Raw genomic sequence first — 17,672 nt, 5'->3', positions numbered from 1 at the left:
TAATTTTTTTAAAATACATCAAATATAATAAACTAGTACAAATATTATAACGCATGACCCAAACAGGTTGCCTCGTTTTGATCCGTTTTCAAACGGACCATTGAAATCGTAACCCAACCCTCCTATTTTTCACGGTGGGGCTCCTCTCTCGATGGGCTTGATCAATTTTTTATGGCTATAGAAATCTATCTTAATTTATTATAAACTAATTTTAAATATTTAATTTTTATCATGCACGTGAGACAAAAGATATCAAATAGTGCAGTAACATAGGCCCGGGCCCGAGGCATTATATAATGGTATAAGAGACGGTCACCGGCAAGAAATACCGTTTAATAAATGTTATGTGAGGCAAAGTGCTACGTGTATGAGAATCACCTCTTGAACCTGCGTGCCAAAGCTCTACATGATGGGAGCCACCTCTAGATTCTCGGTGTTGGTAGATTGAGAGGTCAGGTAACGACGAGAACGTCACGTTTTGAAGAGGGATGACAATGATACCTCTTATTCTATATGATATAAATCAAAAATTTAATATTAATTGGCTACAATAGACTTCTATAACAACTTGAGTTAATCGTTTTTGTAAAGCGAAGATATATACGAAGTAATTGCTATAAAAACCAATTGTGTAGTAACGTAGATGTGGGTCGGGCCCAAGGCCTTACAATCCTAGCTTAGATCAGGTCTTGTGGGACAAAAATATCTATATGGTATCAGATGTTATTATGCAAAAAAAAAAAAATCATATTAATTGATGGAAATTACTTAAAATCGATAAAAGGTCTTATATGTGTGTATGTATGTGTGTATGTGCTTTAGATCATTGGTGCTACTACTATGCCAAAAGTTATAATTACTTAGTGGAAGGGTGCAACTTTCGATTTTTCTATTATGATAAAGAAGAAACTCATACTTAGGTCTGACGACAGTTCCAACGCAAAAAATTTTGACACCAATTCCAATGAATGATGAAATCAGAACAAACCGCTTGGATATTGTTCCAGATACCGATTGAAAATATTTAAATGCAAAATAAAAATACAATATGTGAGATTGTGAAACAAGTTGTTCAACAATGATATTATAAAATAATTTTAATGTTTATTTTTATTTTAACAATTTAAAATATAAGGTTAAATTTAATTTATATAAATCAAATAGTTTAATAACATACTTAAAATATCTATATATAATTAAAGATTTTAAAAATTAAAATTAATTTACGATTCACGTCCTTATTTTTATAAACTGAAACTGAACTATAACTCCATGGTTTTGATTCTAGTTTTGGGATCGAAATTGAAAAAATGATTTTGGTTTCGATTCTAACCAATCAGATGATACAACAACATCAGCAGTTTGATAGAATCTACCACGAGAACTTCCTAATGTTTTTTTACTCATCCTATAATTTCTCACACACAAGCAGTGTTAACCTAACAATACACACACATATATGTGTGTAATTATGTATGGTAAAAGAATTAAAATTGTTTAGATGAATATTAATTCATGTCCGTGAATGCAAACGAATATTAAACTCATATTGGTCCCATGCTTAATGGCATAGATGATGCGAATTTTATTTTTTGACTTTTCCTTTGTTATCACACAACTTTAACGTGTGAAAAGTCATCCTCCAATCTTTTTGAATTTCTTTTTCTCGCTCAAGTATGAATAGCGTGCACGAAGAGACTCTCTAAGAAAAAAAATCTTTCTAACACCAGTACTGTCAATTCCAATATCTCAAAGCAAATACGTATAATGATTTTATAGGACCATAAAATTTATTACACGTGATTTACATTTTTTAAACTTTTAAATAAAATAGATTATAGACGGTCTTGTAAGAAACGTTGTTCGATGCAAGTGTATATAACAATATCAGTATAAGAGGTAAATTTGTGTTTTATCAGAATTAGGTGTTGTGCCAAATGTTACAACATTTGAGACAATATGAAGCGGAATATTAAAGTTTGTAACACAAATTCACTTTAAATAAATAGATGGACGAGATTAAATATGCACAAGTATAAATACTTGTGTGATGTCTCAGGGCAAAAATTAATCACTAGAAACCTAGAACGATTACAAAAATCTATCACTAGTGATTTTCACAAAAATCAATTTCCTCAACACGTTGACAAAATAAACGCTTTCTAAAACAAATAACAAGAATAAAACTTATTCAAGAAAGCAACAAAAACATGAGCCCAAAAACTAAATCAGCGGAACGATCTCCAGCCAACTTCATCACGGATGTTGTCTGCAGATGTCTCCAACATTCAAGGCAACACGCGACGTCTGCACTCTTCAAAACAACACGTCCATTGAAGAAATATTTCTCTGAAATTCTACAGCGTGCAACAAATGCGTGTATATCTTTGAGAGGAGAGTATATGATTGATCTTTCGTTGGTTCTCGTGACTATCCTCCTCTTCTCTTATTTATCAAATTCCTTAGGAAGGTTTAAAATTTTATTAGTAAATAAACTCATAAAACTATCATACTTATCTCATTATCTAGAAAGACAAAATCTCAATAAATATTTTACACAATCAACTCAACATGGAAAGATAATATTAGGAAAATATTTAAGATAAGAAATTATATCACTTAAATAAAGAAAATAATATTTCCCTTCAGGTCTCACGAATCTTTATCTGTGAGACGGGTCAATCCTACCGATATTCACAATAAAAAGTACTACTCTTAATATAAAAAATAATATTTTTTCATGGATGAGCCAAATAAGATATCTGTCTCACAAAATACGACCCGTGAGACCGTCTCACAAAATTTTTGCCTAGATTATAGATGAGTGATGTCAAAGATATATTTTATATTTAAAATTTGAATATGTCACTGTCTCACATATCTATATTAATTATACATATATCCGTGAGACAGGTCAACCCAATTCATACATATAATAAAAAGTAATACTTGTTCATGGGTAGCAGGTCGATCTCACAAAATTAACCCACAAAATGATCTAATAATAATTTTTGTGTCAAAATTTTTAACTAATTTTCTCATATATGTATGCGATCGCAATAATATTTTTTTTTATCTTATTTTAAAAATTTCATATTAAATTATTAATCATGAAATTGTTTCTATATAGTGAAATTGATCTGACATAAAATTTAAGATCAAAACCAACGCCTCATCTTGTGGGGTTCGCGACGGTTTTTTAAATATCATCGTAAATCCAAATTTGGCGACATTTTAACTAAATTTAGCAGCGGTTTACTTAAACTACTCGTTTCGATTTTTCATTAATTTAATCCTTCGGTATAATTTAGGATGATTTTGATTTTTGAGCGGTCAAGGTTTCTTCATAAGAGCATCTTCAAGGCTACCATTTTGGTGTAAATTTAATATCTCCAATGTGGGCTGTGCTATTTCACCAAAATAGCGCAGCCCCCTTCCTCTGCGTCAAATTTGGCGCAGAGGATAAAAATTTGTATTAAAAATTATAATTATTGTTTAAATAATAATAAATATTTATTTTATTTTTTCAATAATTAGATATTTAATCATAAAAATTTTAAAAAAATAATTGTTGATTTTTAAAATATTTATTTATTTATGTTAATTATTAATATTTTAAAACTAATTTGATTTAATGATTTTTAATTAATATAAATTAATACAAATACAAAAAATTAATTTATGTTATATAATTTTATTAATAATCAAACATTAGTCAAATTTTAAATATATTAAATAAAATATAATAATTAAAATATGTAAAATAAAAGGAATATTTCGAGAATATTTTGCATAATAATGACCATTAGCATGACTGTAACTCCTCAAGCTTCACCCCTATAAAAATCAATTTGAATCATCGTTAAACACACCCAAAATTTAGAAAACATTTTTGTGTAAGCAGAAAATGTGAGTTTGAGGATTCATCACATTCCAGACAGCTTCAAAAAACTCAGAATCTATTTGGCTTCAGTCAGTAAGATACTCATTGTTTTAAAACTATGTATATGATTTAAATTGATTGAGCACGTTGTTATTATATTCATTCTGTTTCTGAAATAAGAGTTGGCTTTGAGCACTGTTATAATCGAAATCTAATGGAAAAAATTCTAAAATTTGTCCTGACCCTGATGCGGGTGGGTGACAACTGTTGTTCTAACCCTATACGGGATGAAATCATTGTTCATAATTTTCAGACCCTTTATTAGCTGGGTGAACCAATGTTCTGCTGTCATTCTTTAAAGAAAGAACATATAGGGGACTTATATCAATATCCATGGAGAAATAAGATCAATTTTAGTGCTTATATATGTATCTGTTTTGTTTTTGAAATATTTTGCGAGAAATGTTTTTGTTTTGTTCTATTATGTTATGTCACGTGATGTTTTTTTAAAAAATTATACAAGTTTATAAATTTCATATTATGTTCGATTAGATCTTATTTGCTGAGTGTTTTTCTGAACACTCACCCGTACCTCCAGATAAGAATGAGGAAGAACTTGAAGAGGACGAGCAAAACTAGTGTTACCTGCTGCTACTAGTTGAATTTTGTTAATGTTATGTCACGCCCCGAGACCGGGGTTAATCGGCACGGGCGTTGTTCAACAATCACATAATCGCCAAACAACAAGCCTTGTAGTTCAGTATAAATCAAAACAGTCTATTTCATAATTAACTCAAAATAATATTGTCTTACAGTGATAAATTCCAAAATGAAATAAAATGTGCGGAAGCATTGTACTACTTGAATCGAAACTTAGGAAGAACATAAGCGAGAAATCTGCATATCTCGAAACTTCATCACCAACTCCAAAGCATGTCTTATTCATCATCGTCTACTTGATATTCATTCTTATCTGGGGAGAGATGTAAGGGGTGAGTGTTTTGGGAAACACTTCAGCAAGTGGGAGCCGATCGATTACCACAAATACATATAAATATAATTTAAAACCCATATTGCAAACTGATTTTCGAAACGCAGCATATCATATCAGATCAGAATCGGAATCGAAATACGAAACATAGATTATCAGACAATTCAGAACAGAATAAACGAAAACACCGTTATTCATCTCGTTTTTCATGGTCAAATTGTCCCCCATGTGTTAGTCCTCTAAGAGGTGAGGCCAAAACACAGTTTTATACCTACTGATGGGGCCCATACAGAACACAGTTTTATACCCACTGATGGGGCCATATATAATTTACAATCATCGTCCCATATCCCACTCGAATCATAACAGTTCACCACAGAATCAGATGTATCAAACAACACTTATCGGAATTTTTGAATGAACTCAGCAGAATCAAAGAACATCGGAAATAGAAGAACATATCGTACATCGATCGAGATTTTATAAAATATATAATAGCATTTTCCGAAAATGATTTGACACACATACACGCATGTCATGAAATACTTATACAAAGTTTAAGTTACAAAGAAATACATAGCAAAAGTCCACTTACTCTTGGTTCAATTGTACGATTCGAACTTAACCGATACTTGGGTAAAACTTGGGTCGAACACGAGCAGAATTTGGGTAGCACCTCAGTCACGATTTGGGCAGCACTTTGACAACACTACAATGACCGAATGCAACCTCTCCTCTTTGCTTGAAGTGATCGAGACTTATGAGTGATTTGAGAGGATTTTTGGTGCCATTTTACACTAAACCAAAGCCACTATTTATAAGCCTCCAAGGGTAAGGTGGAGGGTCACTACATTCAATGTCATTTATCTCACCTTAAATGTCATTATTCATGGTCATTAATCTCCTCTTAATGACATATATTCATGGCCATTAACCTTATATTTAAAACATCTATTCATAGTCATTAACCTCATCTTAATGACACCTATTCATGACCATTAACGTCATATTTAAAATACATATTCATGGTCATTAACCTCCTCTTAATGACACATATTCATGACCATTAACCTCATATTTAAAACACATATTCATGGTCATTAACCTCCTCTTAATTATCACTATTTTGCTCTTAATATAGGTGATTTAATAGTTAATTTATTGTGGTTTAAATTAGTCAATAAAATGATGATAATTTGTCAATAATGAGGGGGAAAAATGATTATTCAAAATTTCAAGATTTTGATTGCGTGGAATTCGAAAATGTTGTGCCAAAATGAGGTGAAATTTCCTATGACATATATAGGGCTTCTCGTTGCAAGATTTCGGGTCTTCACATCCCCCTTCCTTATTAGAAGTTTCGTCCTCGAAACTCGAGTTAACTCGATGTAGATATGAAATGATTTATAAATTCAAAATTTAAATCCATGTTGAAAGATTCATGGCTCGAGTTCAATGGATTCAAGGAAAAATTTAAACTTGAATCCTATAATACGAATGGTAGATTTCAAAACACAAGTAGTGAGATGTAAAAACAAAAAATATGGACGAGAGTGTCCTTATTCCAGAAAAAAAAACATGTGAGAGCTTAATCTACTCAGTAATGTTTCCGTCTTCTATCTCCTCGTTAGCCTTTTCTCCTTGTGCATTTAGTGGTTGTTGCATATGCTCGAGTGCAGTTTGTTAGTTGGCGATTTCTGCACTCAAGTTTTGGTTGCTGAGCTCAAGTTGTTGCACATAGTTTCCCATTTCATGACGATACGCATTGAACTCCAGTTCAAGATGGTCACAAAACCATTTCTTAACGTGATAGTGGTTGCACCAAGCTTCGGAGGTGGCAACCATTTGTTGACCATACTTTTGTGACTCTTGCAACTCTTCTTTGTAATCTTTGAGTTGCTTTTCCGCAAATTTCTTGTCGAAAGTGAGTTGTCCCACTTTTACTTGAAGGTGATCCCTAGCTTTCTTCAACTCCTCTTTGTCATGAAATAAACTCGTAATGGTACCCCTAAGTTGCTCGATTTCGTGCTCGAGGTTGCTGTCTTGGCTTGGGTCATCATTTTTTATAACAAAGTTGAGAAATCTTTGTTCAAGACTAGCTTGAGGGATGGTTCGAAAATATGAGATGATTGTGAGTCTTAATGTGAATTTCTTCATTCATGATAATGTGTTTATATAGATACTTTAGAGAAGATATATGGTAACCTTTTTAAGGTCATTAATTCAATTTTATTTGTTATAATTAGTACTTAATTGAGCGCTAAATTTTGGGTCAATGAATGTTTTTACATTTCTAAAATAAGAAGCATTTAATCACATGCCAATTATGAGATGAAATTTTCGAAAATATGGCTAAGATGGATTCAAAAAAATTATGAGTGAATGTGAAGACTAAATTGTAGTGTTTAATGTAGCTTTCAAAATTTATAGATCGATAATGGCGTTGCAAAAATTGAAGGTAGGTAAATGATGATGCTTGATTAAAATAGGCATCATTGAATGAAGAATTTTCTAACAATTTATGAACATTCTAAAATATGGGTAGGATTGTATAGGAACAATAGATGAATAAATAAAATTTTAGAAAAGAGACACGATATATAATCCAACCAAGAAATGTATTATATATTTATTTCTTAATAGATAATTGGCAGCTTATAAATGAGGACATAAAAAAATTTTGATGCTAATTGTTTCTTTGTTCAAGAAGAATTAAATTAGATATTGAATACACAAAGATGAAACAGTCCAATCAATTGCATTAATATTTATGTTGTTATTAATTTTATCAAACAAAATTTAATAATAGTTTAAGACCATTTTTAAACAAATGAATTTTTTTTTATTTGACATTAAAAATAGAATTGAGAATGATGTTTCAAATCAATAACATATATTTTCAAGTAACATATATTTATATGTGTACATACATTTGCTTAAAATACTAAATATAATTTGTTAACTCTATTAAAAATTTAGTCATGAGTATCACTTTATCACTTAATTGTCTATCTAACTTCAACACGAAAATTCAGGACTTAAAACTTTCTATCGATGATTTAATACAGATACTAGTCCCAAAATTAATCTAACTTAAATCCGAAAAATAAAAATATCAAATTTTCTATTGTCCATTTAATATAAAGACTAGTCTCAAAATCGATTACCTATAAATCCCAAAAATCTTATCTTAATTTTTTTCCCGACCATGTGATTTAAACACTAGTTGTCAATCATCATCATCATCATCATCATCATTATTATAATTATTATTATTTTGTATTCGGACCATTGCACTAATATAAAGTTCTTAAAAGTCAAACTACGACCCAATATTGTCAAATTAACTTAAATCTCAATAATAATATCCTATAAGGTTGAAATTCCAATCGTCCAATTCATATTAACACTAATTCCCAAAAAATTTTTAGTTCTCAAACTAAATCTTACTTCCCCATCAAAGACTATGAGATTTTTTTTTAACATGCCTGTGCATATGAATAAAAAAAATTCGATGCAGAATCAATGGAATATTCAAAAAGAAAAGTCATAATATTTTCATATGAATTAAAAATAATTCATGAGGATCAACGAACAATTGGCAGAATTGGATTTCAATTTTCTACGCAGAGTTATAAGTTGTACGAGAATTTCAAAAATTGGCAAAAACTGAGCATGGTTATGAAGGCGTATGAAGCCATTTCCTGAAAAATAATGAAAGCTTACAAAATGATAAGGTCGTGAATAAACATCAAACTGTAAATTTTAGAGTCACCTCATTCGAGATTTGATTCAGAAAGGGTTCAAAGATGGAAATTCGAGAATTGACGTATGGCTCGAAGATTATACGTCGAGATCAAATAAGAATAATTAATGGAATCGAATTCTTGAGTTTCCTATAGGAAGTCACAATTTTCAAATATAAGATTGGGGTGGACATGAATGACTAAGTTTTTGCCAAAATCTAACTTTGTCAAACTTTGTCTTTCGAAATCTCCTGCCGGATTATGAACCTGGCGGCTCTGATACCACTTAATTGTCACGTCGCGAGACCGAGGTTAGTCGACACCGGCATTGTTCAACATTCACATAATCGTCAAACAACAAGCCTCGTAGTTCAGTATAAACCAAAACCAGTCTATTTCATAATTAAGTCAAAATAATCTCGTCTTACAATGATAAATTCCAAAACGAAATAAAATATTCGGAAGCGTTGTACTACTTGAATCGAAACTTAAGAAGAACATAAGCGAGAAATCTTCATATCTCGAAACTTCATCAACAACTCCAAAGCATGTCTTGTTCATCATCGTCTACTTGATCTTCATTCTTATCTGGGGAGAGATGTAAGGGGTGAGTGTTTTGGGAAACACTCAGCAAGTGGGGGCCGATTAATTACCACAAATACATATAAATATAATTTAAAACCCATATTGCAAACTGATTTTCGAAACGTAGTATATCATATCAGATCAGAATCGGAATCGAAATGCGAAACATAGATTATCAGACAATTCAGAACAGAACAAATCAGAACAAACGAAAACACTGTTATTCATCTCGTTTTTCATGGTCAAATTGTCCTCCATGTGTTAGTCCTCTAAGAGGTGAGACCAAAACACAGTTTTATACCCAATGATGGGAGCCATACAGAACACAATTTTATACCCACTGATGGGGCCATATATAATTTACAATCATCGTTCCATATCCCACTCGAATCATAACAGTTCACCACATAATCAGATATATCAAACAACACTTATCGGAATTTTTGAATGAACTCAGCAGAATCAAAGAACATCGGAAATAGAAGAACATATCGTACATCGATCGAGATTTTATAAAATATATAATAGCATTTTCCGAAAATGATTTGACACACATACACGCATGTCATGAAATACTTATACAAAGTTTAAGTTACAAAGAAATACATAGCAAAAGTCCACTTACTCTTGGTTCAATTGTACGATTCGAACTTAACCGATACTTGGGTAAAACTTGGGTCGAACACGAGTAGAATTTGGGTAGCACCTCAGTCACGATTTGGGCAGCACTTTACAGCACTACAATTGCCGAATGCAGCCTCTCCTCTTTGCATGAAATGGTCGAGACTTATAAGTGATTTGAGAGGATTTTTGGTGCCATTTTACACTAAACCAAAGCCAAGGGTAAGGTGGAGGGTCACTACATTAAATGTCATTTATCCCACCTTAAATGTCATTATTCATGGTCATTAAACTCCTCTTAATGACACATATTCATGACCATTAACCTATATTTAAAACATCTATTCATGGTCATTAAACTCATCTTAATGACACATATTCATGATCATTAACGTCATATTTAAAATACCTATTCATGGTCATTAACCTCCTCTTAATGACACATATTCATGATCATTAACTTCATATTTAAAACACCTATTCATGATCATTAATCTCCTCTTAAGTATCACTATTTTGCTCTTAATATAGGTGATTTAATGGTTAATTTATTGTCATTTAAATTAGTCATTAAAATAATAATAAATTGTCAATAATGAGGGGGAAAAATGATTATTCAAATTTCCAAGATTACGATTGCGTGGAATTCTAAAATGTTGTGCCAAAATGAGCTGAAATTTCATTTGACATATATAGGGCTTCTCGTTGCAAGATTTCGGGTCTTCACATGTTATGTCTTTATGTTTTAAGCTTCCGTGAGCGCATGTTGTTCTAAACAATATGGATTTCAGGTTATTAGTTCATTGTTGTAAAAAATATACTTTATTTTATGAAATAGACTGCTTTGATTAAATATTGTACAATATGACTTGTTTTTTTACGAATTTTATTTGTTAAAAACGACGTTTGTGTTATTCACGAAAGTAAAAAGGACGAGTGGAAACGAGATTCAAATTAAGCTCAAACCTCACCTGGTCTGCCAGTCGAAATTCAGATCCGAACATATATTTGATCCATGCAACCAAATATTTCTTTAATATTTCAAATTTTCTTATGAATCTTTGTCAATAATGATATTTAAATCTCCTGCAAATGAGTATGTCATCGTTAGCTTCCGAAAATATCGTTTTTGTGAATTACGAAATATTTTTTTAATAATTCAAAGATTAGAGTTTAACCAACACGACAAATTTCGAATTCTTCCAAATCAAAGTAATTTAAAAGAAAACATCTTTTCAAATTTAAATAGTTTAATTCCTCTACAATCTTAGGGTGTGATTTCCAAATTTTTATGCAATTTATGTTAGTGAATTCTAAATTTATCACCTCTCGATCTTACATTAAAACCTTATTTTTTATTCGATAAATAAGAATTTCTTTGTATTTTGATCAAGTCATTCTCTCTCGAAGGCAACCATTAATGTTGGCGTGCTTTCACCTCTGTGGACAATAAACTGCCACATATGACGTTTTAATTTGTAATAAGCTGACCGGAAGATTTCCCTATCTTGAGGTTCAACCATCCAAAAGTTATCCCATTTTTATTTATGTGAAAATTTATATTTCATTAATTTTTTTTTGATATTCTATGTTGTTTTAAGGCTACGTGACACTTCAATCATAGAGATATACAGAAATCAATCGAACATTTGAAAAGTATATATCGTACAGGTAGTCGACAATTGACTAGTAAGCGCTAGATTCCTAATTTTTATATTGTCCTTTCCGGTTTGAATTAATTCTATCTAATCTATCTAATCTTCCCTTCTAATTTTAATTATTAGAAATTACTAAAAATACAGTGAGATCTTCCTAGATCAAATATTACTTCCTCCACTCCGATCCCTTCAGATTGGTGGCGGAAATGTCACGTCGGAAGCTCATATCTCAAACCATTTACAATGTTTTACTTCTGGTGTTCTCAGTAAGCATATTAGAGTTCTTGGTAGATTTGACGTGTTACACTTACATCACATACGCTCTCGTATTGTATTATCTTTCGGAGTTCTTGATCTATTTGCCAGTTTGTTTTCTTTTGTTTGATAAAATATTCGTTTCTTGGTGTTAAAAACGAAATCCACTCAACTTCGATAATACTTTCAATGAATTTTTAAAAAATCTTTTTATTCAGTAAATAAGAAGTAAGTCTCTCTATGTATTCAGACCAAATCATTCTCTTTGAGGTAACCATTCATGTCGATGAACATTCAGTTCTATGGACAATAATTTTTTGTGGCGAAAAAGAGCCACAGTGGATGGGTTTGTCCCACCATTTATTTATTTTTTTTGGATTTTGACAGTGGGCGGATCGTGACATGCAAACAGCAGAATATTTGTTGAAATTTTGGATGTTAATTTATTCTTGTAATAAAAATTTATTATATTGATAAATAAAATAAATAAAAAAAACTCTTAGTATACCTAAATGAAATACAACTTCAGCTGAGTGCAATTGGACGAGTGTGGTGTGCATACAAAGAATATAATCATTTTACTACAAAAATCTATATCTTCAGAACATGACTCGCACACACGACATGTTACCCTCAAATAGCTCCCGACAACATAGTCTAGCTAGACCATAAAAACATGCCCAAAACTCTCAATCTCATGATCTGAAAGACTTACGATAGACTTTCTTGAATCACTTTAATGCATATACACACATACATATATACATACATATATATGTAAAGTTGTTACGGTGTCCACCAACATGCCAACTTTTGTGTTTATTAATGAGATGACATTCAACTATTTTGATGCGATGAAGTATATTAAAATTATATATACAATAAATGAGTGACATCTCGTTGGTGGACATAAATCATAAATGTAAATTCATCTCGGAGACCTCAAGTTTTCTCCTAATTGTGATTTTCCCTTAGGACCTTTAGTCCTCATGTAGAGTCTATATTCATCAAAAGTCATGGGCGGATACAATGCTGACTTATCCGATGTCACTAGTTCGTTCACTGGTTCAATCACCAAATCGCTCTTAGGGTTGTAGAAGTAGGCGAGTGAGACACGCTCTTGATGTGAATTTACAATCACCCTATGCTCGACGCTTTTGTAAATCGCGTTGCTCAGTATCTGGATTTAAGCCAAAACCAAGTTAGGGAGAATATATACATACATACATACATACATACACTCTATCTTCATTAATATATATATAAAAAATACATTTATATAATTCTGTAACTTCCTCCAATTAGCCTCCCCTTAATTTCTCATGTCCGCTTTTTTATTAATCAGCTAGCTAACGAATTAATTAATAAATAAATCACTAATAATGTATTTGAGTATATAGATGAAGAATTTTAATCTTATATCTCATTAATTTTGTAAATTGCTATAAATAAAATAAATATATTAATAATAAAATTATTACATTACGTGAGTAGGTCTCTTGTGAGACGGTCTCACGAATCTTTATCTGTGAGACGAGTCAACCCTACCGATATTCACAATAAAAAGTAATACTCTTAGCATAAAAAGTAATATTTTTTCATGGATAGGCCCAAATAAAAGATCCGTCTCACAAAATACGACCCGTGATACCATCTCACACAAGTTTTTACCTACATTATATAAGCACAACACAAAATATTGATGTATTGTTAATACATACATACATTCCACGTTTTGTTTTATTCAACCTATTTAATTTGAGTTCCCTTGTAGGACCGAAATAATAAATGACGATAATAACTAATTATAAGCAAGTGGATGTGAATCTGGACCATCAGTTTGATTTAAATAAATAAAGTTTTTAAAAAATACATATTTTTTTTTTAAAAAAAAATCATAATATATATAGAGACATATGTATATATCATAATTACAAGTTATACAAAAATTTATTATATTATTAATTTCAATTTTATATTAATATTAAAAGTTAATATGCATTTTATTACGTACCCCACAACATGGCCCTCACATGTGAACTGTGAACTTATGCTCGACTTATTATTATTATTATTATTATTATTATTGGAAAGAAGAAGAAGAAGAAGAAGAAGAATTCAGTTGTAGAATTCACGACATTTAACGTGTGGAGGGACCATGTTTCCCGTCGTGTTACATCACATGTTCAAGTACCATATGGTGCCGAGATCATTAAATTTCTATATTTGATATTTTTAAGTCTTACAATCACCAAATTCATGAAATAACTATTTTAATTGAATGGTTTTTTTTTTTTGGAAAATATAAGACAAAGTTGGTTCCAACATATAGGTTTTTGTTGTATAGTGGTCAAATTTTGGTATTAAATTTGTAGTACATAATAATTTTTAATATTTAGTCTGATTTTAGCTGGAGTTCTCAATTTTGATCATATATATTAGCAATAATGTGGCGAATAATGTCGCGTGTCATGTCGGTAATATATTGACAAAGCCAAACCATTTTTTCAACCAATTTGATGATCAAATTTTAATCAAGATTCAAGTACATGCTCATTAAATATGCGATGAATAAACATTTGGTATATTAAATTTATTTTAAAATTAAGTTGTTGAGCATATCGTTTGTAGAAAGCAACAAGTCGAGAGAGTTGAAAAACAAGCAACTAAAATGAACTTTAGAGACTTTTTTTTTTAAAAAAAAATTATTTTAAAAAGTGGAAAATTTAAGTTGGAAGTATTGGCTCTACTTTTATGCGAAGATTTTATAAAATTTTATGTTTTAAAACATCGTTAGAAGATATTTTAAAATAAGTTTTATCAAATGAAGTTCTTAAAAAATAAGATCTTGCGTAAGTTTCATGCGAGACGATTTCACATATCTATATACGTGACGCGGATCAAAACAATTTATGTTTTCGATATAAATAATTCTTTTGACTTAAAAAAAAATAATATTTTTCCATGAGTCGGATCGGAAATCCGTTTCATAAAATTAACATCTCAAACAGTCTCATAAATTTTTTTGTGTAACATGTTATAAATTTCTAAATCTAATGTAAAATTTATTCTTAAATTGAGTCAACTATATGTAATAAAAAAATTATATTGGCAGGTATCACTAATTAATAATAGCAAGTGCTGTCAAATTTTTTTTATTTTATTTTTTATTTCTCGAACATTTCTTATTAATAAATAAGGGTGGTATCATGTATAACGGCAACCACATGTCATGTTCCGAATTTTATATAATTAAATTTCAATTTATATATATTGAGATCAATATTATATATATTACTTATACATAATTAGATAAATACACATCAATTATTTAATTATTATTATTATTATTATTATTAAGTGATTGTGTAGGAAAATTAAATTCTTAAAAATTAGTAAAGCATCTTATATTTCATTCATTACTAAAGTTTTTCCCAAAAATTTTCTTAATTACACCACCTTCTCATTTCCTTGATAGATTTATCTTTAAGCGTCAAGGGGCATAAAACGTTTTAATTATTTGAAAAATTAAAGGTTAACACCAAATTTAATTTAAAAAAAAAATTAAAATATGTAATAAAAGAAAGACAGACCTGAATTTGATCGCCAATATTCACGATGAATGCATGTGGCGCTGGTTTAACCGTAATCCAGCCATCGTCCCGACGTACTTGCAACCCTGGCACGTGCTGGTCGGGTAAAAGTATGGTAATGCCACCGGGATCCGAATGCGAAGACAGACCGAGGGTGAGATCCGGCTGTGGACATTTAGGGTAAAAATTGACCCTCAAACAAGCCCCAACATCATCTCCTCCGAATGCTTTTTGTAGAAAATCTTCCTTCAGTCCCAAATTTATGGATAAAATTTTTAGCAATACCCCACCAAGCTTCACCACTTGTTCAGAATATTCAGAAATCACTTCCCTAAAATATAATACAAATCATATACATTATTAATTGAACTTAGATCAACTTTTTGTGCTAGATTCCATGTATTCTTTGTTCCACTTTTCAAATCTAAATAAATATATATACAAACAAAACTAGCCACCAACCAATTCATGTATATTTTATGGTTTGATTATTACAGGTTTTCTTCTATTTAAGTAGATTAACGAATTGTGTGCTAAAGTATTTTACATTATTTCAAGAATACAAGCAATTTGTACATATGCCACAAAAGATTTCAGAATTCATGAATTATGGAAAATATATATCTTATTTTCTATAGATTTTAGTTTTCAACTTTGGATGTTTGATCATGATTTTAATTACTTCAAAACCACTCAGAATTAATTCTAGGAAACAAATCTTCGATGTAAACCCTAAAAAAATTGTAATTCTAACCATTGATCGAAGAAAAGTGTACGTTCACACAGCTTTAAAAGAAAAAGTGCTATCCCATAGATCCAAACGTGCTAACACAAAAAACCACGTGCTCTTTATTCTCACTTATTTATCTTGCATAGTATATGAATATCTTCAAAGCGAAAACAGTACTATTCTGTAAGATATTCGAAGTAAACTCGTATGTATACATGCACGTGTATGTATAATATTCGACGACGTATCTTATAATATATAGAAACTAGTGACTCGACTCATTTGCACACATTCTATATGTTATAGTATAATATATAATGATGAGTTGACTCGATTAATTTGCACGCGCTCAGGACATACCTGAGGGAATTTGGGAGGTCAGGCCACTTGTTAAGATCTCTCAAGTTGCAGGGAAGATAATGAAGAAAGTAGTAATCACTCCAGTCCAGGATGGCGCCTTTCTCCACGCCTAGGCGGCTGCCGTAGCCTTCGTAGGTCTTTGGCGAATTTGCGTAGCGGTGCTTCACCTCCATGGGCTTGTGGAAAAAGTCTCGCCACACCTGTTGGGCTCGATCCATTAGCTCGGGGCTGACCCCGTGATTGACCACCTGAAAGAATCCCCACTCGCGACAAGCTTCTGACACGTTTCTCAACATTGTCGCATGGCGACTTTCGTCGTGAACGGCACCTAATAAGTCGATTATAGGGATATTGACATCAGTCGAGACCGAACCGAACAAGGGTCTAACCTCCGGAACCTTCACGTATCTCTCGGGAATCGTATCCATGCCGCTGTCTGATAAGGACTGGACACGGACTATCGGCTCCGGCCAATCACTAGGGACACTCATAGCTTTTGTTATATGGTTATATTTTCAGCTTTTCTTCTCTGTTGTGAATAGTGAAGCTTATCCAGAATTCATAGTCGGAGGTTGTGGTTGACTGTGTGGGTTTTGTATGTTTTTTCTGGATACAGTGGGTGAGGCAAAAGCAGTATTAGGGTGGTGGAGTTGCTTGTAGGAATAGAAGTGAATATAACGTGAAATATGCGTGAGACTAAGAGTGGGGGATAGATATAAAATAGTGATCACTTAATGATAAAGTTGCAAGTTCTTAATAAAACGTGAAATATGTGTTGAATTGGGTGACGTTGCTATCAACTACCCCCACTACAATATATTTAATTTTTCTTTCTCTATGAATTTTTGCACAAATTCGTGCGGGCGTGTATACATGATATGTGTCAAAATGAGATACAATTAGGCGCCGAGAAGTAAGAAAATAATTTATAAAAAAATAGGACAAAAAATTTAATTAGAGCAGGGTCTAGCGAACCAGCTTGTGGTTCGGGCTTTACTGACTTTTATGTGAAAAACAATGTTTATTTTAATAATATTTTAAGATTTTATCCAATTATGACATTTATTTTATCTCTATACTCATGCAAGCTGTATATATAAAGTCTTTGAAAATGCAAAATGGTACCATGAGGTCTGCCTCTCAACATAAGATCGTGAAACTCATTAGGAAGTGTACTGTATATTCTAAACAGGTTTCTAGTCAAATCAGCCGCATAAAATAAGTATAAAGGTTACTTGAGTTTGAGACTA

General features: G+C 31.3%; 1 protein-coding gene across 1 annotated transcript; it reads right to left on the bottom strand.

The window, feature by feature from the left end:
• Positions 1-12,570: 12,570 nt before the first annotated feature.
• Positions 12,571-17,120, bottom strand: LOC142524673 (jasmonate-induced oxygenase 2-like). Its single transcript, XM_075628727.1, has 3 exons — positions 16,423-17,120; positions 15,333-15,663; positions 12,571-12,919 (listed from the first exon to the last, which is right to left on the bottom strand). The coding sequence occupies exons 1-3, from the start codon at positions 16,911-16,913 to the stop codon at positions 12,668-12,670; spliced, it is 1,074 nt and encodes a 357-aa protein (XP_075484842.1). The 5' UTR covers positions 16,914-17,120; the 3' UTR covers positions 12,571-12,667.
• Between the last annotated feature and the right edge of the window lie 552 nt (positions 17,121-17,672).

This window comes from Primulina tabacum, chromosome 14, assembly GCF_025594145.1.
Source record: "Primulina tabacum isolate GXHZ01 chromosome 14, ASM2559414v2, whole genome shotgun sequence".
NCBI classification, from domain to species: Eukaryota; Viridiplantae; Streptophyta; class Magnoliopsida; order Lamiales; family Gesneriaceae; genus Primulina; species Primulina tabacum.
The sequence above is the reverse complement of the archived record's forward strand: the minus strand, read 5'-3'. Positions and strand labels throughout refer to the sequence as shown.

What these genes read in the sequence shown, in the direction of transcription:
- LOC142524673 (XM_075628727.1), bottom strand. Translation starts at nt 16,913, where the DNA reads ATGAGTGTCCCTAGTGATTGGCCGGAGCCGATAGTCCGTGTCCAGTCC. An exon ending in GACCTCCCAAATTCCCTCAG is followed by an intron (nt 15,664 to 16,422) that starts GTATGTCCTGAG and finishes ATTATATTTTAG; the next exon opens with GGAAGTGATTTCTGAATATT. An exon ending in ATATTGGCGATCAAATTCAG is followed by an intron (nt 12,920 to 15,332) that starts GTCTGTCTTTCT and finishes GCTTAAATCCAG; the next exon opens with ATACTGAGCAACGCGATTTA.